This window comes from Plectropomus leopardus, chromosome 13 (assembly GCF_008729295.1).
Source record: "Plectropomus leopardus isolate mb chromosome 13, YSFRI_Pleo_2.0, whole genome shotgun sequence".
Lineage (NCBI taxonomy): Eukaryota > Metazoa > Chordata > Actinopteri > Perciformes > Serranidae > Plectropomus > Plectropomus leopardus.
In genome coordinates this window covers 10,001,305-10,024,100 of record NC_056475.1, presented here as the reverse complement: position 1 = coordinate 10,024,100, position 22,796 = coordinate 10,001,305, and the positions used below count along the sequence as shown (strand labels likewise).

Below are 22,796 nucleotides of genomic sequence, written 5' to 3'. Positions count from 1 at the left end.
TTCCCACAGTTACTGCTCCAAGTAAAGGACTTAAAATATTTGGGATTTCATTACTTTTCGAGTCAGTAATCATGAGCTCGTGGTAGTGACCTATATGAATTAGATAACTTGGTAATGCAAGAAGTATCATGCAAAAAAAAAATAATAATAATTTTATTGAGATTATAATTTCCGCCCTCAGTTCAGAATAACTTATCCACCTTATGTCATTAGTCTTGTCCAAACATGTAACAGTCACACTCTCCTCATAGATAGCTTTATTTTGATACTGGATAGACTTTGGCTGTTCAACACAAAATTGTGTTATCTTTTAGATTCATTAATATATATTACAAGATAATTGACTGTTGCTATCAACAGCGGGGGTCAATGAAAGCCCAATAAATATTCCATTGATCTTGAAAACACCTCTGATCCACCATCAACCAAAGATTAATACATCCTTGAGTTTGATGGACACAATGATTTATAACACTATGAGACAGGACCTATCAGAGACTTTTTGTCCTTGATCGCTATGATCCCTCAGAATTTTTAATGTCCTCCTGCACATTTAATTTGCCAGTGCATTGCGTTGCTGAGAGATGTTTGTTCTCAATCTGTTTGTTGTAAATGTTGGCTAGCATATGTTGGGAAAGGAAAGTTAACAATGCATTTCTATGACTGAGAAAGTTGTATTAGACTTCATGTTAGTTCATTTTGTTTGTCAGTGTCCGGCGTGTTTATGCCAGTCATAGGTTGGTTACTTCATCTCGTGTATTTGAGTTGATTCTGTAAAAAGCCTACATTGACGACATAAATTATGAAAGAAAAGCAAAACAAACAAACAAAAAAAACCAAAACATGAGACCAAGACATGCAAATATCAAAAAATATGGAATACATAAAACAAACTAGAGACTGCATATACGACAAAAAACTGAGGCATCACAGGATGAAAATAGTAAAAGTTAATACAACTTCCACTTGTCTAACTGTTACAAATTTGGGGGAAAACTGTGACATGCAGATTATTTTTGACATGTTCATTCATTTTGCTGTTTTTGTTGGGATTCTTTAGAGAGCTCCTTTTCTACAAGGTGTTATTATTTTCCCCACCACCTGTATCTCTTGAGGGTCTTCCAATCTTCCACACTGACCAGTGAGCCCTTGTCCCGTGTCCTGATCGGTCCAACCCATGTGATGCCATGGCGCCACGGGGGGTCGTATTATGGGCCGGTGGGGGTGTCACTCAAACTCCTCAGAGGAGAAAAGGGAGGGAGGTGATGTCGCATTAGGTCATCCCCACCCCTCCTGGTCCCTCTCTGACAGGTCTCATCATACAGGAGACCTGCCGAGCAGATTGACAACTCAATGAGTCGTCCAGCGCCAGGCTTTTACAAGCACCATTTCACGGCTTCAGTCTTTGTATGACAAACCCCACACCACCCAATATCCCCTCCGCCACTACCCCCACACTCTCCGCTTCAGTCTTTTTTTTTTAACGTTTTACAACCCCTCCCTGTCTTTCCACTGTCCTGTCTCTGTTGTGCTGGGTTGAGATGGGATGTAGCAGCTCCAGTTATTATAACTGAAACAACAATAAAAAGTCAATTAGGGCTCCATAAAAGTATATTTTCATCCATTGCCAGAGAGATCTACTTGACTGGGGATTTTTTGTAAACAAAAAAGCTCTTGTTCTTCCTCTTCTTGGAATTATGCAGAATTAAAGTGCAATACGCAGAAACACACACTAATCTGCAGATAAAACAAAGAGAGACACTCTTTAGTTAGCTTCTGCCACACACACAGGTTGAATATGAGAAACCCTGTTGGCAATTCTTAAAAAAATCCTCTGATTCTGTGTTTACATTTTCATCCATCAAAACCCAAGTGTAAAAGCGTCGCAAAAAAATGTCAAAATATTTAACATAAAAATGCATGGATGAGGTGCAAAAGTTGCAGTATTGATAACAAGGAAGATTCAAGATTTGTGTGATTGTCACACAGTTTTGGAAATTTGGATGGGGCTTCAACCAATCATGGATAGATTACTGAATGCGACCCAAAGTGTCGGGGGGGCCTCTGTCCTTCACCTGCAAAATTTTACTGAAATAAACACATACTGACCAAGAGGAGACACAAAAGACCACAAAGAGATACAAAATAACTGCAACGTCGTCCAACGACCATCTGATGTACACATATGTTTTTGGGGAGATCCTGGGCTGAAGGAAGGGCAGAGACATGGATGCAGAAAGAATGTGGAGGAGAATGAAGGAAGGAAGCAAAAGAGGGGTATGAGGAAAGATAGGGAAAGTGGGAGGCATGGGAGGGAGGAGAGATACCGTCACGCTTTGGTGCCTCTCAATTGAAGTCTGAACACCGGCCACAAAACCCGGCTCGCTCCATATACCTCATCTTTGCATGTGAAAGGACGGCTCTATTGTCCGGGCCTAACTGCACATTTAACCTGTCTGGACTGAAAGAAAGGGGAAATTTCTCTCCCTGTCTCTCCCCTCACACCCTCTCTCGTCTTAACAAACCAATTAGCCGGACATTTCTCCTGCAAAGACGACTTCTTTACACTTGCGCTTAAATAGTGAACAAGCTGCTCTCGGATGTTTTAATTTTTTTAGCCGGAGTGAGAAAGAAGTTTTTTCTCTTGTGTGTTGTGGATTTGGGCCTTGAGGATGTCCAACATGTTGTTAAGAGAAGATGCAGGTTTTAAAGTCTTGGTGGTCAGTGTGTCCACAGAGCAGAAATAAAGCTGATGGTTGTTATTCAGCTTCACATCCAGACATCAAGAGTTTGACAGTGATGCAAAAGTTCTAATAAGACTTCAAATTTTCGTTATGCTGATTTCTCTTGTCACTCATTTTAAAACGGTTGTTCAAAGAGTTTGGTGTTTTTGTTTTGTAGAGCCGTAATGTAACTACAAGCATTATTATTTCAGGAATGTACTTAAAACCTCTCCCAGTCCACAGCGATGCCAGCGTCCTCGGACAACATTATTCTTTTAGAGGCTGTACATTTTTAAGTGAGAACATTATACTTCTACTCTACTATGTCTCAGAGTTAAATATTGTACATTCTACTAAACTACATTTAATTAACAGCTTTACTTTCAGGTAATCAATACAACATGGATAATAAATCAAATAATAAATATTGATGTACAGATCTGGGTTAAACCACCTATAACATTAAAGTGATAAGCACATTGGTGCATCAATAATTATAATTCACTAATATAACATATATGATTACAAAATTCTGCATAATTAGAACTTTTACTTTTGGTATTTTGGTGCTAATATTTTTGTACTTAAATTCAGGACTTTTACATATTTTTTACTCTGTAGTTTTTCTTATTTTATTCCAATAAAAGATCTGAGTACTTCTTCCACTACTTCTAATACTCAAAAAAAACAGACATGGTTTAGTGGAAATTCATGAATTGAACATGCGATATATGGTACTGGCACATAATGTGTTAAATTCCATGTCAGCACCACAAAAACATTGCTTATGGAAAGACATCTTACTTGTTTCTGTGAGATAAGGGTGGTGTTAATTACTATTAATCTGTATGGTATGAAGACTCAAAACATATTTTATAATTCTGTTGGAAAGTGAGATAAAATTTTCTAAATCCCAACTCTCATATACTTCACTCCAAGCACTGGTGGGTTGAAGATGAAGTGCAGCCATTTTTGCACTTAACAGTGAAACGAAAGCCTCGTTTTCTTTCAGTGGAATAGACGAACAAAGAACCCAAAGCTTGTGTCCACAGAGAGTCCGCTGCTCACGCTGAGAGCCCGAGTGGAGATCATCTTTTCTGCCAAAGCCTCCGGCTGTGCTTTGAGTTTGTGTTTGGCTCTGAAATGGCACTGACCAACACAGTCCAGCTCTGTGTGTGTGTGTGTGTGTGTGTGTGTTGGAGACATCCTCACCCATAAGTGCTGATGTACTGTGCTGGCATCGTTATGGTCTTGAAGTTTAGGTAACATGTTCAATACATTAAGCAGTTTATGGCTTATCGATAATCATCAATAAATCACCTATAAATGCTTTATAGATCAGGTTGTGATGGCATACATCCTCCTCCAGTAGCATGAAACCTGCTTTTCTTTGCTGGTGATGTTTTTTGTTACAGTCATCCACAACTGTTTTAAAATCAACTCCTTCTATTTGTGTCATCCATTGAGCCTGATTTTAACTTGTTGTGGTTCAATAAGGATCAAGGGATGCTTTCTCTTTTCTGGACTGGAAAACAAATTCAGAATCCAAGTTACAACAGTATTTTCCTCTGTAATGCTGTGGGGACACTGACGAAATGGACGTTTGAGTCACTCAGTTCTCATTCTTTGGGGGTCAAAACTATTTCAAATGTAACTACTACATTTAGTGTCTGAATTATAAATAATTTTGTTAAAATTATTTAAGGAATGGAGTGAATTACCAATATAACAGGTTATTACAAGCTTTTGAATGGTAGAAATCTACTTCATGTTTTGTCTTGACACTGGTCAGTCTGGGCTGAAACTCTAAGTCTGAGACCGTGGACTTGACTGTCATTGAATCACCAAAGATGTGAATGTGAACAGCTTTCCTGCTCGCTCCCCTGATGCTCCATCATGAATACTGGCTTCCTGAGGAGTCGAGTCCCGGAGAGACGACGCCGTCTCTCCACCTGTGAAGCCGTCAAACAGCCAACTGGGGGTTTGTTTGTGTCGGCAGCTGAGTCTATCCTCAGCAAGAGCTCTCTCAACACAATGTCGGACGCCCCGGCCCCTCTCTCTCTGAAGCTCAGTCGAGGGGAGCATCTCAGCCGGGGGGCCTGATGGGGCCGAAGCGGGTCCAAAGGCCTGGTGCTGGGAGGCTCTGACAGGGGCAGCTGAATCCCAGCGACCCCTCAATTCCCCGCTTATTCTTCTAATTAGACACTTGGAGAATTAACTCCTGCAAGCATGAGATCGGCCTCCACTCCCCTGTAGCCAGAGAAGAGTGAAAATATTCACTCGATTTCTTCATTTTTTAAGTTTCATATTTCTCTAAAGGAGCTGAACAATGTCAGTGTGGTGAAATGATTTTTCAAATCTTCGTCTTGTCTCATTAGAGCAGCATAGGTGGATTCCAGTGTCTGGTTTGCAGATAGTTAAGCACCGTTTCCACTTGTTGAACTGTCTTTCATGTATGTCTAACATGACACAGTCAGCAGAGATTTGGTCTGAAAGATTTTGGAGACAATTCTCTCTTCCAGGCCCAGCAATAGTTTCCTCATGTTGGCCGAGGTCAGTGGAGGTATGTGAAGCATTGTGGCAAGCATCAGCTTGTTGTAAGTTGGGGTTCTTTCATTGACTCTACCATCTCATATTTTCAGTTGCACAGAGTTGTAGTTGATATCTCTGGATTTTCTCAACAATATATCCTACATTACTACCCACTGTACTCTGTCCAAGCCAAACCCAGAAGTTGTGATCTAATCAAATACAAATCTTTAAAAATATTTCGTGAGCATCGGTATTTGACAATCTGGGAATGGAACTCAACAATATATTATCTTTCTCCAGAGTTATATACAGCAAGTTAAGTGAATGCTTGAAAGCAAAAATAACGTGATCTCATCCCTACTTGTCATATTTTGCCCCTTGGGCAAAAGCCCCGGCATTACTAAAATGATGCTGAAGGCAGTTTTTTGCCTTGTAACTTGAAGCAGAAGGGTCAGCTGTGATAAGTGGTCAGCAGTTAGGTTAAGGCAACAAAACTCAGGGTTTCCCACACATTAATTTATTTGGGCAGCCTGCCATGAGGAAAACATCTGCTGCCACAAAGGGATTTTCTATTTTTGGAGCTGGACCGTTCATTAGAAGCATTATTCATTGTAACACACTCTTGTGGCAGGAGAACGTCAGCTGCAGTGAAAGTGAAACAGCACTCGGTCAAAAAGTTTGCATTCACTGCCTCCATAGTCCTCCTCCCATCCACCCATTGATCTGTTCTGACCAGATCAACAGATCAGTTATCCACCCCAAGACTCAAACTCCACAAACTGCTGCTGAGAAAACGGAGCTCATGAGAGCTGCACTGTATTCACAGACCTGCAAAAAAAACAATTTAGAGAGGGGACACAGAATGATCTTAAAAAAGGGACACAAACACACGATAAAAGAACCATTTGCTGATTTGTCACATGATCGCAGCCTTCCAGAAAAATGAAGATTATTCTGAAGTTACTGGCTCATGGTTACGTGAGATATAAACACATGTTGGTGCATTACTTTTTGTAGGAAAATGTATGAACAGTGTATGAGAACAGCTTGACCTTAGCCATACTGTACCTGCCGCGCAGGGATATTGTCGGAAAAAAACATATTTAAAAATGTCCTTGTCTAACATTTCAAAAAGTCATAAAAATCATTAATACTACCATTGTTATTTTTTTAATTGTAAATTGACACAAAGTAGGCCAACATCCAAGCAGCATGAAGAGAGTTGTGCAGATAGTTTACATTAATACTGTGTTTGTTGTCATTGTTTTGTATAAACCTTTAAAATGAGCAAAAAAGTTATTTTATTTGTCTAAATTTACATCTTCTTTGATACTAGTTTTTGACGCTCTGTGTGTGTATAAGTACAGAAATCATACTGACCACCAGAGTCAAATCTAAATAACTTTCAATTTTTAAAATTGTTTTTGCATGTTGTAGTGATTTTGGCTGAGAGGATTTAAATGTTTATCTCTGTGGTAGTGGAGACATTTAGTGGCTGATGCTCCTGCCCGACACTCATCAGTGTGAATGTTCAGCAGATTAATTAGTGGGGATGGGACGCTCCTCCCTGCTGCAGCCCCACTTTGTGAAGGCAGGTGCAGCTTTAAATGACTTGACATTTTTTGCAGTGTGCAGAAGGTGGCAGGTTGTGATCCTACAACCCACATCTCATATACATAATCCAGCAGGCAGGCGGGCCCCTGCTCTTGTTGAATGGGGGGACTCTCCCTTCCTCTGGGGACATTTCAGGGCTGAAAGAGAACCCTCACCACCCGGCTACCGGGGGCCCGTGGGCGCAGTGAGAAAATGAAGACCTCTGCGCCCCTCTAAATCCCCAGGAATTTCTCATTAAGCGAGGGTCCCGGGCTGCCGAGGGCCCTCTGGGTCCTCACCCACCCCCCGTGAGGGGTCTCCCTCTCTGGCAGGGAGAATGGAGCTCTCCACTCCACTTTGTGCTGGCTGCCGGCTACCAGGGCCTGTTATTCACCTTCTCCTTTCTCACCAGCACAAGAGCTTTCTCCCAATCATGCTTTCAAAGCCCTCAGGACTTCCTCTTCCTTTCATTCAGTTTTTACATAAGTGTGTGTGTGTGTGTGTGTGTGTGTGTGTGTGTGTGTGTTATAAGACCCAAAAGAGAGAAAGGCATAATTGAATTTGACATTTTTTTAATGGTATCCTGAGATATTTTTGTCTGGAGGCGCCAAAGCTGGAATGAAGCGGACTCTCATTTCAAAGGGTGTTTTTTTCTTCGTTTTTTCACACGTTGTTCACGAGTACAAGGGGGATTAATGAGGATTATGTATATGAGGAGAGGTAATGAGTTTTGATGAGAGTAGAGAGGATATTTAGTGTAAGATTTCAAAACATCCCAGCGAGTCAGGATTTGGCAGCATCATCTGCTCCTGACTTTTCCTGTTGTGAAGTCATTTTATCCTCAAAATTTTCTGAGGGTGTAAATGCAGGATAATTTAAAAAGAACAAAACATAAGACAGTGATTTTTGTTTTTTTTAATTGAAAATGCACAAATAAGATTAAAGGACAGGACACTCTGTATGTCTATTTGATTCTTCCTAAAGTGATGCTGTTACCTCCCCTGTGTGGAGAAGAGCTGCTGCTACAACGACACTGAATGACACTGATGAAGGTTTTTCACACAGTATTTATTTCATAAAGTTTCAAACGTGAATTTTGTGATCATTTTACTCAGTAGTGTTTCAAAACATAAAACATTAAAAATGTAAAATACTTTTGGAGTTAAATTAAGTCTAAATAAAACACTTTTATAAAACTTTTAAACATGCTCAGATGTAGATCCACATAGCTTATCTTATTACTGAGATATTTTTTTGTGTATTTATTCTCAGTTTTTGTATTTATTCTTTACTAATATTCATTGTTGTAATTTTGGTTTAAAAGAAAAAACTGTTATTATATTTGTATAACAGATCAAACCACAGACAAATTGTATGTTTGCAACCTGCTGAAAGTATTCTGTTCAATGACGTCCATGCCAGATGGGAAATTATTCAGCCAACAAAAAGAGAAAACTAATGAATATGAGAGTACATGTACTCAAGTGTTGTGCTTAAGTACAAATTCACGGCGCTTGTACTTGAGCATTACCATTTTCGGCCTCATAATACTCACTACAACTCAGAGGGAAATATTGCACTTAAAACATCACTAAATGTATTTTCCATTTATATTTACTTTTTATATTAAAAAAAACATGATATGTTTACATTATATGATGCTGTACAACGAATCTACTCAATAGTAACCAAAGTTTACAAAATTGGCTCCATATTGACAAATTAAAATACTCTTATGTGTATTTGTCATGACAGAGACCAAATAATATAATATTCTGTAGTAATATATCACTGCAAAAAGAGCAATTTGCATAATGAGCATTTTTACTTTTGATAATTTAAGTACATTTTGCTGATAATATATTTTAGATGTCTGTATTTTCACTTTACTTAAGTAAACGATCTAAGTACGTCTTCCACCAGTGACTACTTGACATTGCTGTAAATAAAAGTGATAGCTTCAGTGTAACCGAAGTGAACTGAAACTGAGAAAAAAAGAAAAAGTTGATAGAGAGAGGAAGAAAGAGAGAGGGAAAGAGAGAGCTGTCCCATGCGAGGCCAGGACAGCTGACAGCTGGGTTCAGCGGGGGTCAGGGGTCATGGATTGGCAGCAGTGGGGGAGTGAAGTGGAATCTAAAACAACAGGAAGACACATACACACACACACACACACACACACACGCACACACACATGCACATGCACATCCAAACACACACACACACAGACTGACACACTGACACACACACACACATTTCCGGGAGAGGAGGCGAGCGTGGGCCTCCAGCCGGATCTCTGGTGTGACAGACAGTTGACTAAAACTTCATCAGTGTGGTGTGAATGCTTCCTCCCACATATCTAATCCAGGAGCTTTCACTCTGATTGTGTGGCTCTGTGGCTGCATAGCTGCATGCATGCGTGCATGCAGGCTTGTTTGTGTGTTTTTACTTATTACCATCTTTATGAGGACCAGTGCACAATGACCACATTTTAGTAAAATGAGGATATTTTTTTAAAAAAGAAAACAAAAAGAAAATTTCATCAGGAAAATGGCATATTTTAAGGTAACATTTGAAAAACCTGATAGCCCTGTGGTTAAAGTCCCTCATATACTGGCTGTTTAAGGCAGGAATATCACATTGTTGTGCCACCTTGTGTGCTGTTCTGTATATTACTATATAATGATGATATAATGATATAATGTATATAATGTATAATGATTGTTATTGCCATGTTACTGTTTAGAGAGTGCTGCCAATGCATGTGTTATATCTCACACCAGAGGTCAGTGTTGTTGTGTTACATGTCACGCCTTGTGATTCCACAATGCCAGCATGCTGTCTATAATCACACTCTGCAGTGAAATGATGCTGCCATTGTTTGGTTCTATGTAAAAATGCAAAGGAGTCATAAAGAGGGACTTCTCGTATCATATATCAGCTACAGTCCCTGTTTGTGTCCAACAGGGTTCATTTGTTTATGTTATCCATCTTTAATGATTGTTGTCCATTTCTACACTACTAAAACTGACCAGTAAAAGTAAATAAAAACGAAACGCTCCATTATGCGTAATCAGAACTGAAGCTGTGAGGGTGTTGTAGTTAAAGTGTAACTAAACTCCTGGGCCACTTTTTTCAGTTGAAAAGCAATATATATGAGTATTTGGTAGTGTCGTTGATTGATTCAGGTCACAGGTCACTGATTCAGGCACCCAAGCCAAAAGTGGGGGGTTTAGTTACCCTTTAAAGGAATACTTCACCCAAAAAACAATATTGATAGTAATCATAGGACTCACCACAGGCTCTGTGGTCCCAGAAAAAGTGTTTTTTATCAAATGACATCAGTTGTTGTGGTTCTAAAATAGAGGGTCGCTTTAATTAGCTGAGTTATTTTGCTGGCGGACATGTTATTAGTGTTATAAGTTAGTATGGCACACTTGGAGTTGCAATGGCAGGGGGTACTTGTCCTGTAGGCTCTCTGCTTATGTTCGGTCACTCCAGCAGGGTGACGCTTAATTATAATGTTAGTATATCAAGCATGAACTGCACTCAGTGAGCCACAGCCGGACACAACACCGGTCTGCGGCAGTCGACATGCTGCTCACCTCAGCAGAGTGCTGCTCTTCGTTGGGTCTAGGAGCAAAAGTGTTAATTCTGAAAGTAACGTCACCGATGTTTGAAATGTTTGAGTTTGTTACAATATAACATCTTGGGTCTCTCTCTCTCTCCATCTGTTGTTGAATGTAACGCCATCGTAGCGAGGGTCAAGAAGTCCTACATAGATAAAAGATGCTCCACTCCACAGAGCCTTGAAGCCCCGGCCCGCCTCTGCACAGCAACACAGAGGCTGTTAGCTTGCTTTTTCAAATTTATTAGCCTAATACCGAACCAGATTTGACTCTGCAAATCCACCCTCTGTATATGTGAGATCACAGGTTTCCAAATCCTTTCAAATTCTTCTAATCTTTCATTGAGGGTATGTCGAATCCTCTCCAGGTGGAGGGTATGAGTCTTTCTTTTTCCACAGCAAAAGAACAAGTTTCTTGGTGCAGAGGAGGCCATAGGACAGGAGGTGGTGCTGTGCACTCCTTTTTAGAGTTTTCTGATTCACCCAGTATAACCAAAAGTGGATCTGGGTTTATTTTAACATTAAAACCTCTGAGTAAAATGAAAATATTGCAGCCCAGAATTCCTCTAGTTTGGGGCATAGTACATAACTATGCAATAAATCTGTATCCGCTTAGTTAACATTTTTCACAGATTGGTGACATGTAGTTTTACCTCTGAATAATGTAATCTGTGTGAACTGGATCAAACAGTGTCTAGAATTAAGGGAACATTAATGGCAACTATTTTAATAACCATGTAAGTCATTTTTCATGCAAAAAACATTGAATGGTTCCAGCTTCTCATCATTTATGTAAACCTTTGCATACTTTTACTTTTAACTTGTAGTTCAGTACATTTCCCTGCGATCACATTTATTTTAAGTTTATTTAATAGTAGATCTACCTCAGTTTCTTACAGCCTTTTTTGAAGTAATGTCTCTGGTCTTGGTCATGTGCCAGAGTCTTTGCATATTGCACAAAACCTGCCCCTATTTAATGTTTAGGGGGTGTTACCTGTGCTAATAGGTGACTTGTGATCAAGAGGGATTCATCAATGGGCCAGATTTGGATGGCTGAGAACATTTGGTGCATCTGTAGTCTACTTCTCTCGTATTTTCTCTTACCAGAAGATTAAGAGAAATTTAAAAGACTGTTGTTGCATGAGGCCCATTATTACCCAAAAACTCCATCTCATACAGTGGGCTTTGCTGCCCTCTAGTGGACGTGACCAGTTCTCACAAGGGATTTGTATGGATGAGGAAATGTTTTCACACAAGGGCAAAGGTAGATAAAGTACTTTAAGTAGATTTTTATGCTTACTCTGCAGTAATACTTAGTAGTCAGTAAAGTATATAATACTAAGTAAAATATCTGAGTTGAACTGAAGGAAGGATGTTGGACTGTAATAACTGATTCTTTGGATGGAAATTCACCGCGGTCCATCGGTCAAAATGCATTTGACAGGACCCCAGTATTCGTTTACTGCACTTAAATCCTTAGGTTGAAGGCACAGCAATGCAAATAAAGTCCACAGATTGATGAGTCAGAGTGCAATTAGAAGTCTGAAGGTCCACAATGCTTGTACATCTTCCCATTATAAAAAAAAAGTCCCAAAATGCTCTCTGGCTATTATGTCATAATAGTCTATGGACTGCTGTTTTTATTTCTAAAGCATTTAAATAAGTACTTATATCACCTCTGCTCATTAACTACATGCATAACCTATATTAGGTGATGTTTTCAGCTTCCAGTATGTGTTTCATGAATCCAGTATCACTCATAGTTTTCAGCGCCAAAGCAAAACCTTATATTTACATAACACAAAGCCTGTTAAACAAAACGAGGTCTAATAAGAAAATGAGAGCTCTCTCAGTCTGATATTGCTAGGACAGAGTAGTATAAGGAGACATAGGCGTGTCGTTGGTCATTAATGTTGCGTGTGTTTTCGGTAAGATAAATCACCGGTTGTTTTATGTTATTTTGCATGGACGTCATATTTTACGTACTGAAACTCAAAACTGGCAGAGAGAAGCTGATGAGGCGAGACTTTCCTGACTCTAAAAACATTTCACTATAAAGCAGTGGGGGAGGAATTACTCACATCCTTTAACCAAGTAGAAGCTCTCATACCAGACTATAAAAATACTCTATTGCAAGTAAAAGTGTGTTCATAATATTACTAAAAATATGTTTATATATGTTTAATAAGGAAAATGTACTTAAAATATTAAGTAGAAAAATGTCCCCCTAGGCTTTAATCTTGTTTTTTATGATATCACAAGATAATTATGACTTTTGCATAAATGTAAAAACTGGATTTTACTGTTGTAGTTGGTTGAGGGAGAGCTAATTATTTTCTCCATTAATAATTTTTTATCTGTTTGTTTGTTAAAAAAATAATAAAAGTGAAAATAATCTTATATGCTGTCACAATGACCCAGAGCTCAAAGTAAGTAAGGAAGTGGTTTTGTCTAGCCATCAGTCCAAAAATAAATCGGTCACATTTGTGAAGTTTGAACCATAAATGTTTTTGCATGAATGACTGAATCTGTTATTAAAATAGATGCAGATTAATTTTCCGTCAAGAAATTAATTTATTAATAGACTAATCACTTATACATACTTAATATGTTTTGTGTTATTTTCTCTATTGATCGATTGATTAGTTTGTAAAACTACTGAAAATAGTGAGAAATCCATCACAATGACCCAGAGCTCAAAGTGACACCTTCACATTGATTGTTTTGACCAACCAACAATCCAAACGTCATCGTCTTTAACAATGCAATTATTAAACATTCAATACAATATATAACTAACAATAATAATAATCTGAAAGGAGTGCGCCTACGTAATTTTTACAATTCAATTTGCTGATAATCAAAGGTTGGACCAAGTCATTGTTTCGCAAGTCAGTTTTACATCCTTGCACTCGAATCCCAAGTCAAGTCCTGAATCAAGACAGGCAAGTCATGAGTCCCAAGTCCTAAACTTTGAGTTTCAAAAGTCATAATGTGTTTTAACAAATGTAATGCCATTTAACAAGAGAGTATAACTATATCAAATTTCTTAGACTCATGAATGCTTTTATAAATTGTATTGATTTGTTAAAACAAGTTTGTTGGCAGTTTATTTCACCGCAATTCCTTTTTCTTTTTTTCTTTTTTTTTGACCACCTGTAGATTTTTTATTTCAAGTTAAATTATCATTGGTGTCTTTTTTCCCAACTGATGCTCAGCAACAGAACGTTAAATCTTTGTGGTTCTGTTCTTCTACTTTACTGGATGCTGTCAGATTGATTCAAACTAAAGTCAAGTCTGGATGACTTATTGTTAACTTGCTTGGGGTTAGGGTTAAGTTGTTTCAGGAAATTAGGGAAAGACATTTTTAACTTTTTCACTAACATACTTCTTAATCTTTGTGCTTGGAGGAAGAATCAAGTACTTTTAAGTCAAAGACTCAAGTTCAAGTGAAGTCATGAGTCAATGGTGTTAAAGTCCAACTTAAGTCCTTTTGAATTTTAAGTTAAGTTTTAAGTTAATTTTAAGTCATGAGTTAAGTCATATTTGTGACTCAAGTCTGACTCGAGCCCAAGTAATGTGACTCGAATCCACATCTGCTGATAATACTTTTGCACTTTGAGTAAAATTTCAAATGCAGGACTTTTATTTGTAAGAGAGTATTTTTTTACTCATTTCTACCACACATTTCTACTACTACACTTAATTGGAATACTTCCATCACTGACTACATACTCATCTGCCAGTGTATTATTAAGTATAGCTAAAGCTAATGCAGTCAGTAATACAACAGTGCTGCCAAAAATACTACCTTCATTAAAGTTTTAACACCTCTCAGTCTAATGCAAAGTACAGCCTCAAAAATGACTGTAGTCCACCATGATTTATATAAATGGGAAGGACAAAATAACAGAAACCTGTAGTATAATGCAATACAATTCAGCTGCAGCCTCCTAAATCAATCAATGCCTCTTTAAAAGCATTATAACCCTCATGATGGTAGATTGTTTTGCAGGAGTTTTGTCTGAAGACCGCAGTAATTTTAGGTATCGGTATCCCATGCCTTGTTAACTTTAACTTAAAGGAGCAGTGTGTAGGATTTAGCGGCATCTGGTGGTGAGGTTGCAGATTGCAACCAAATTAAACTTCATTGTGTTAAACATGTAAGAAAACTATGGTGGCCTACATGAAAACGTGAACGCCCCTATCTAGAGTCAGTGTTTGGTTTGTCCGTTCATGGTTACCGTAGAAACATGGCAGACTTCAGGGCTGAGAACTGAGGATGTATAAAGAGACCTGGAACAGAGACCGTTGATAAACTGAAACAAATTTTAATTAATTTTTAATGAATTTGAGGTTTTGACTAGATTGGTTGGACAAAACAAAGAATGCTTTTATATTAATGCATGAGTAGTAATAATAATCTAATAATATATACATATTCAGTGTATAAATATCCTAATAGTCTTAGCGGTAATTTTCTGCATTTTATGTTTAATTGAATTTACTTTTAAATATTATTTAATTTAATATTATTATTATTTTTAATAGTTTCCTGATAAAACTGCTGCATTTACTTACTTGAATATCAATTCTGCAATAGATCACTATAACTTGTACTACAGTATTTTGCAGTGTTGTGTTAGATCTGAATCAACCACTGGTATTTCTCCATCTCATATATCAATATACCAATAGCTACAGAATATATATATATATATATATATATATATATATATATATATATATAGAGAGAGAGAGAGAGAGAGAGAGAGAGAGAGAGAGAGAGAGAGAGAGCTCTGTCATCATACATAGTAACATCACATCTTTCTGTTTCACAATTTCAGGTTTATTATATATAGGCTACAGTTAGGAAACACCATATTTTACATATTTTATAAGCCATTCATATGTTTTGTATGCAAAAATCCTACATTTTATACACACACACACACACACACACACACACACACACACACACATATACGTGTGTGTATTATTATTGGGACTTAAAAGTGTAGGTTATATTTTTTTGGCTCACTGAGCTATAACATCCCAGGGGACTTACATATCTGTTACAGGCTAAGATATTTATTTATTAATTTATTTATTTTGACGTTGACTCATAAAGAAGACTTGACAACACGTCAAATGAAAACCTAGTTTGATGCAGCAGTTGAAAGTCCGGGGGGTAGAAACTTTTGCTGACTGTCTCACTGTTGGTCTAAATGAGAATGAAACCACATTAACGGTCACAGTGATGGCGGCTCACCGGGAGATGCGCGCTGCCGCCGGTCCGCGGCGCTGTTTTGCGCTGCGTAAAACCCCGCAACCAGCGAGGCCCTGTCCTCTCCTGTCTGCCTGTCTCTCCCCCCGGTCTGTCTGTACAAGTCTCACTCTCTCGTTCTCACCAAACCACTTTCTCCTGCTAGGATCGAGGCTCAGAAGCAAAACCCTAAATCATCCGTGCTTCCTTCTCAGCTGAGAAACAACGGCAGAAAGTGAAGCGCTGATATCACACCGAGAGGTTGCAGAAAAAATCGTAAAATGTTCACATTAACAGCCCTGCAGAGACTCGTCTTTTTCTGCTGTGACCCAGTCGAGCTTTATTCTACAGAGAACAAGGAGGGTTTGTTGTTTTGCGGCCATGTCGATCATATCCGCCGTCTCCCATATCGCCTCCCGGTGACAAGATTAAAGTGTGAATGTGTGCGTGAAGTGTGTGTGGGGGGAGGGGGGGGATTTTTTTTTTTTTTTTTTTTACACCTGAAACACTCTCCTCTACCCGCCCTCCTTGTCCTCACTGACATACCGTCTCATGATCAACACATCTCACCCATAAAAATCAAACACACCAAAGCAGAAATCTCGCATTTCTCTAGCTCAGCTCCGGCCGAGGAGCTGCAGTTGTTTTCCAGCTCTCATTCCTTCGTCTCTAGAAGAAAAGATGTTTCCCCCGTTCACATGCACAAACCCAGTTACTAAAAACCAGCACAATCGACGCTTAAAGTGCAATTTAATGTGTGTGTTTTTTCAGGCGTGCGTTTGACACACGCACATAAACACACACATACAGAGGATGCCTCAGTCCCCCTCTTGTCGTGGCTCATAAGACAGTGACTTTGGGAGGCATTGCATGTAAAGAAAATTGTTCCTATCGTGGCAAGGGTGATTTAAGACTCAAAACAGCCTCCAGGAGCACCCCCAGAGCACAGCAGAGGTGCGCTTTGAGACTCAGTCCCTCCGTGGCTGGATGAACTTTATATCGAGCATATATTATTAACACTTTGTGGCCTGTTTTTTTTTCCTCCTCTAAGGCTGGAGGACTCCATTTTGAAGGGACCGGGTGTGCAGCCAGAGACTGCACAGCAACTCGTCTCAGGAAAGGAAACCCTTCTGTTTTTCCGGGTAGCCTGCTGCACCATTTCACTGCTGCTCAGACGTGTTAGTGGTGGACATTTTTGAATTACTTCCATTTGTTTATTTTGTCGTCTCCAGGCGCATGTGTGCTGCCCAAGAAGTGCGCGTCGGGGTGGGAAGAAGAGGATGCCAGTTTGTTTGGCACAAGTTTGTCACATGTCATTGGTGGTGACAGCCTGGTTTAGGTTAATAATTGATGCTTGTAATTAAGAAGAGGGGCGGGGTTGGTTTTTGGCGTGTGGTCGACCGGTGCGTTTTTTATTTTGGTGGATGTCAGCTCAGATTGTTTTGGGAGGGGGGGTTCTTGAAGAGAGAATTTACGGCCCCTTCTGTGCTCCATGCTGTGGACCGGCTGGGGAGGGAGGCAGTGGTGACGACTGGCAGTGCGCACAGCAGAGAGAGACTGACTTTCAAGGGGGCAGGCAGAGTCTGCGGGCAGGAAACAGCCATTCAACATAGCAGAGATCTATACACGGCGATTTATAAAGTTGTAGTTATCACAAAACAGAAGGGGGAGTGTCGCTGGAGAAGCTCAACACGCCTGAATCTGTGCCAGGGGCCGCGGGACCAGGCTTTTAGCGCAGGTAGAGAGGAGGAGGGAGGAGGAGGGGGAGGAGGAGGGAGGTGGAGGGGGCAGTGAGTGAGTACGTTTCACAGGATCCAGGCCTAGTAGTATTGCCGCTGGGACTCTCCTCATCCGCTTTCAAAAAATTGGAAATTGGCACATTTAAACGCCAAAATGAGCAGGTTGAGGGTCACGTTCGCGGTGGCCGACACCGGAATGGTAAGATTCTCGCGACAGATCCCGTGTCATTTGGCGTTTTCTCCGTGATTTTGTTGTTTGATGCACACATCGCCTGCATCTGTCGGGGAGGGAAGCCTGTGAGAGTGTGTGTCTGTGTGTGTCAGTGTGTGTGTCAGTGTGTGTTCGTGAACTTGTTTTGTGTCGTGTCGTCTCGTGTTATGTGGCGTTTTAGTGTTTTGTCTCGTGCAAGCATGGAAGCCCATGCAATCCACGAGCGACACACACAAACACCCACACACACACAAACACACATGCAGTTGCACACACCTATGCACACGCGCGGTTATGCTCGCGCGCGCGCACGAGCGGGTCCATTTTAATTCCAGTTCGTGGTTGCAGCGCCGGCGTGTTTAACGTCGGCTTGATTTTTGACATGACGCGCTGTAATTTATCGCCTTCATCGTGTATGTGTGTATGCATGCGCGTGAGCTAACAGGCTGATGACCTTATTGTAGGCTACTTGATGTCATTTTTCATCATATCGCGATAATTTTTCTTAAAGGCTTTGCAGCGGGAGGTTGCGGTGTTTGCTGTGAATTGCTCCCCAGAAAATGTCACATTAGGTCGATCCGCTCGTCGTCAGTGAGTCTGTTTACGTTTTATTTTGACATCATGTGAAGGCAGATTGTGCTGTTTTTCACGGATTTTATGTCTGAGCTGTGTCACTTTTGAAAAAATCTCATTACCAGCTGCCTCGGATAACTTTAGATAAGCTGCAGCAATGTTATGACAGATTGTAGAAACATGCTGTGCAAAAAAACATGGATGAAGTGTAAATATAGATATTTTAGAGGAATATTTCAATATTATAGAAAATACTAAAAAAAAAAATCACACATAGAGTCTGATATGCATATTATAACTAGCCATAATGTTGGCAAAAATCTGCAATTTATGTTTTAAAGTCATCCAAACTTTGATGTTTATGATTTTTTTCAATTCCACACTGACAATTTTCTGTTTATGTTTCAGGGAGGAACCATGCCAGCATGAGTGGGCCTTACCCAGGCCCTGGCAGGGAGACTCATCAGTCCAGCTGCCCTTTGACCCCCGGCCGCGACCTCTCCGCCCACTCCTTTGCCTCCAGACAGCATGACCACAGGATCGGTCTAACCATGTCTGCCACCACCTCCTCCCTCAAACATGCTTCCATCTATGGATTCACACACAGGGACCACTCTTCCTCCTCCTCTTCTTCTTCCTCCTCCTACAGTCCCCTCAGGAGGCTGCAACATCTGACCACCATGGTGAGCCAACCTGACCTGGTCCTGCCAGTAAGGGAGCCAGAGAGGAGCTGGGAGTGGGGGATGAGTAAGAAGGAGCGGGGGAAGGGGATGGAGAAGGACTCCTGGGCTGACCGTACCAGCAGTGATTATTCTGGCACCCAGAACACGAGCAGGGAGGAGAGCTTTGGTAGCTCCTCTGCTGGACAAAAAAAACCTGTGGCCCAAACTAAACGTGGAGACCTGCCAGCACCCATTCGTAGCGATCCCGTAGTGTCCGAGAAAAAGACAGAAGGTTGTTTCTCAGGCCCGCCCAGCCCGGCCTTCTCTCTCGATAGCAACAGCCCCTTCGCTAACGGCTTCCTTCACTTTGAATCTTCTTTGTTTGAGGATGACGACAATGATGAAGAGCAGCAGACGGTGTCACCTCTGGGAGGCTTGCAGGACAAACACGAGCAGGTGGAGAATGTTCTTCCGCCCACTCCTGGACACGTGAATTCGGACTCCAAGGATGCTACCCTGTCGTCAGCCAAGGTCATCACCCGGTCGCAGTCCTCGGGTCAGCGCAGGAGATACTGGGACGGCTCGGATGACGAGTGGGAGAGCGACACCGAGCTGTTCCTGCTTGGAGATAGTCCCTCAAGGCATTCAATGGCAAGTAAACTTGTCACACAAGAACAGCTTTTCAGGTTTTGTAGCAAAAGCAAAACCTCAATTATACAGACAGCTGTCTTTCTGGTGTAAAGAGATGTAATGTAGTCAAACTTCAAAATGACCCTCAGTCAGAGGAGATTCACCTGACCCAAGAATATGTGATGGTTTGGGATTACATAACTTTACACACATAAACTCTGTGAATGACATACTGAACACCAGCACCTCGTTTGACCTGTTGTAACAGAATATCACTTCCTAGTGAATAATGGCCGGACTCAGGCGACACACGGCTCAACAGCTGCAGCTCTGTCACTGATAAATATGGTTGACTTCTTTTCACAAAGAATGAAAGGAAAATGTTCAACTTCTCCAGAGCTTTTCAAACTTTGGAGAGCTGAAGGAGCTGAGTGTGAGGCTATATTGCATAAGGGGAAAGTGGCAGGTGCATGCAGGTGTTTTGAAAACAACAGGAAGTTGGTTATTGTGGATTGGATGCTGATTTGACATGCTCATCTCAGCAGTCGGCAGCTGATGCAATGGCTGGTACTTCAAAACTTTGTGCCTCATTGCAAATATTGCACCACTAGTTATAGACTCTACTTCCTGTATACAACCCCAAAGCATTATGGGAACTGTAGTTCCAAAACTTACAACATGAGTATCCTTCAAATCAAAGTAAGACAAAGAATAATAATAATAGGAGGGATGAAAATTCATTAATATTAACTTATTTTGTTTTACACAATCTACCAGAATTAAGGCTCAGATTGTTCCATTAGTAAGTTTTTTATTTTCCAGGAATATAGACACTTTGTGTATTCATATACATATATGTATTAACTGTCGCAAGTCCTGCCTTTGTCTCTTCACCCTGCCTTAGGGACACTTTCTTTGCTTTTACAAAATTTTGGCACTGCTCCGGAGGTGATAGTAAATCCTAAGAAAGAGAACAGAGCCTATAACTCTGATGCTGCCATGCTAGTTTTATTTCTAAGAATCAGTGTTTCAGCACGTATTGCCCTCTCGAGAATAATCACCAGTTATCGTCTATATGACAGAACAAGACAAATGATTTAAGTCAGTGAGCTCACAGGTCAATCAATGCAAACACATGAGACATTTTGACTTGTCATAGCAGGAAAAGAACAGGTGTTATTAACAACGTCAACAGTGTCTCTGTTCTATTTAAATGTCCCAGTGAGTACGACATGATAGTGTCACAGTGAGCCAACATGCACAATACCATGACTCTCACAGCTAATTGAAATGCAGCCACCATTTACTTCATTATTTACACCTGTGCTTTTCCTACTGTGACATGTCAAAATGTCTTTTGGTAAAGAAGGCCCGTGTAGGATAGAATAAGTCAACAAAAACGTCCATGTGTCCACATGCGTATATAGATATAGAATATGCATATAGAACAGCAAGGAGGCAATTAGCTGAAAAGGATTACATTTATTTGCGTCAAGGTCATAATAACACCTATTCAGATACAATTTATACAGTTTATAGTGTTTTAACCTATGTTAAGAGGTTGGTAGGAAGCTGCCCTGAATCTAATCGCGCTTTAACTGGACTCTGCTTGGGCCTCTTATGTAAAAAAGTTGTTGTCTTAAAGGTATTTCCATAAGATTTTTTTTTGGCAATGTGAGGTTGCCAGGCAACTACTAGAGACCCCAGGAAACAACTGTTCCTGGCCACTCTATGGCTACAGCACGCAGGTCCCTGTAAAAATATCACCATTTTTTTTTTTAAATATTTGTTTTTGTACAGATTAACCGATACAACACGTTTATTAGTAAGTTGTAGAAGTGCTGGTTGACAGGTTTTTTTGACTTTGGACAGCGCTTGTATGGTGCAGCCACAAATTTCTCTGTTAGTGTTTCTCAGGGATCAATTTCAGGACCATTCTGTGTATAAGCTGCTACTGGGCCTCATACTTCAGTCTCACATTAACTAGCTAATGAGCAACAGGCTGTTGCTTCATATTTATGGTAAAGATATGAGACTGGTGTCAATCTTCTCATGTAACTCTTGGCAACAAATTGAATCATTAATTTAATTTTGAAATATTTCTTTAAGAACCTGGCTGTAAACTAGTTTTCCTTATGTTGTTCTGCCAGAAATCTGTCTGTTTCCGATGTTCCTCAGGGATCAGTATAAGAACCACTGTTATTTTCTGCATATAATTTGCAACTGGGCATCAGATTTCATTGGTCCTGATATGGTTTAATATGGCTTTTTCATATTAAGTACTGCAGAAATATTATGTTTTTAAGTAGGACTATTTTACACAAAACAGTCCCTGGCGGCCTTCCTACTTAATTGACCTGAGAGTAGTATTAACTTACTCAACTAGCTCTCAGCAAAAAACCAATAAACTATTCTAAAATGTTGAACTATTCCTTTAAAATGCTCTAGCCAGGGTGACATCATAGCACCAGCCAGTATTAGCCCTCTGGCCATTCCTGCTACATGCCGGTCATAACTCAGGCCTGCTCATGTACCCTGCCAGTCTATTTAACCTGCTGCTGTGAACACTTACTCCCATTCACACAAAGGATATAGTTGCCACTAGTGCCACCAGGTTGGGATATTTCCATACTTGGGTTTGTGTTGTGGTTAGAAACCTGCTGTGGAACAAGAGGAGACTAAAATTACACCTCAGAAAAAGCCTGTAGAGAACATTGTTAGTACCTTTGACCCATTATGCAGTGTTATATGTGTAAATTAATATTTTTTAACATAAGGTTTTATTCAGATTTCTTTATTTATACAATATAACAAAACAAGGACCCGCAATGTAAATGTCAAATCAAACCCAAACAGGAAGACAAAACAAACAACACACATTTACCCCACAAATCAAACGCATAATCTCAGCCTCAGTATCTCCATATCTGATCCACCTTAATAAAATATGTTAAATATAAATAACATACACAGACATCATATATAACTCTTCTAATACTGATCATCTCTATCAAGTACTCTCGTCCTTCATTCTTCACCAACTGAAAAAGGATTGGACACCCACAAATGAAATAATATATTAAATCTTGAACTACGTACATCAGATCATTTTAAACAAACAAACATTTACAGTCTCTTTCCCTGTCCTTCAGGGTTGGGTATCGATATTCAATACCTTTTTAAAGGTATTGACTGAAATAACCCAGTACCTTCATTCAGTCCTTTTTTTGACCCAGATCTAG

General features: G+C 40.0%; 1 protein-coding gene across 4 annotated transcripts in view; it reads left to right on the top strand.

The window, feature by feature from the left end:
- Positions 1 to 16,611: 16,611 nt before the first annotated feature.
- The window catches only part of nsd1b (nuclear receptor binding SET domain protein 1b), a 28,367-nt gene continuing 22,182 nt past the window's right edge, over positions 16,612 to 22,796 (top strand). The window contains exons 1-3 of one of the 4 annotated variants that reach the window (XM_042498739.1): positions 16,612 to 16,693; positions 16,791 to 16,881; positions 18,671 to 19,575. In XM_042498739.1, the coding sequence (XP_042354673.1) occupies positions 18,688 to 19,575 (888 nt within the window). In that variant the 5' untranslated portion in view covers positions 16,612 to 16,693; positions 16,791 to 16,881; positions 18,671 to 18,687. Of the gene's footprint in view, positions 16,694 to 16,790; positions 16,918 to 17,547; positions 17,678 to 18,073; positions 18,281 to 18,670; positions 19,576 to 22,796 lie in introns of those variants that run through there. The other 3 variants (XM_042498740.1, XM_042498737.1, XM_042498738.1) reach the window with 3 other exon arrangements.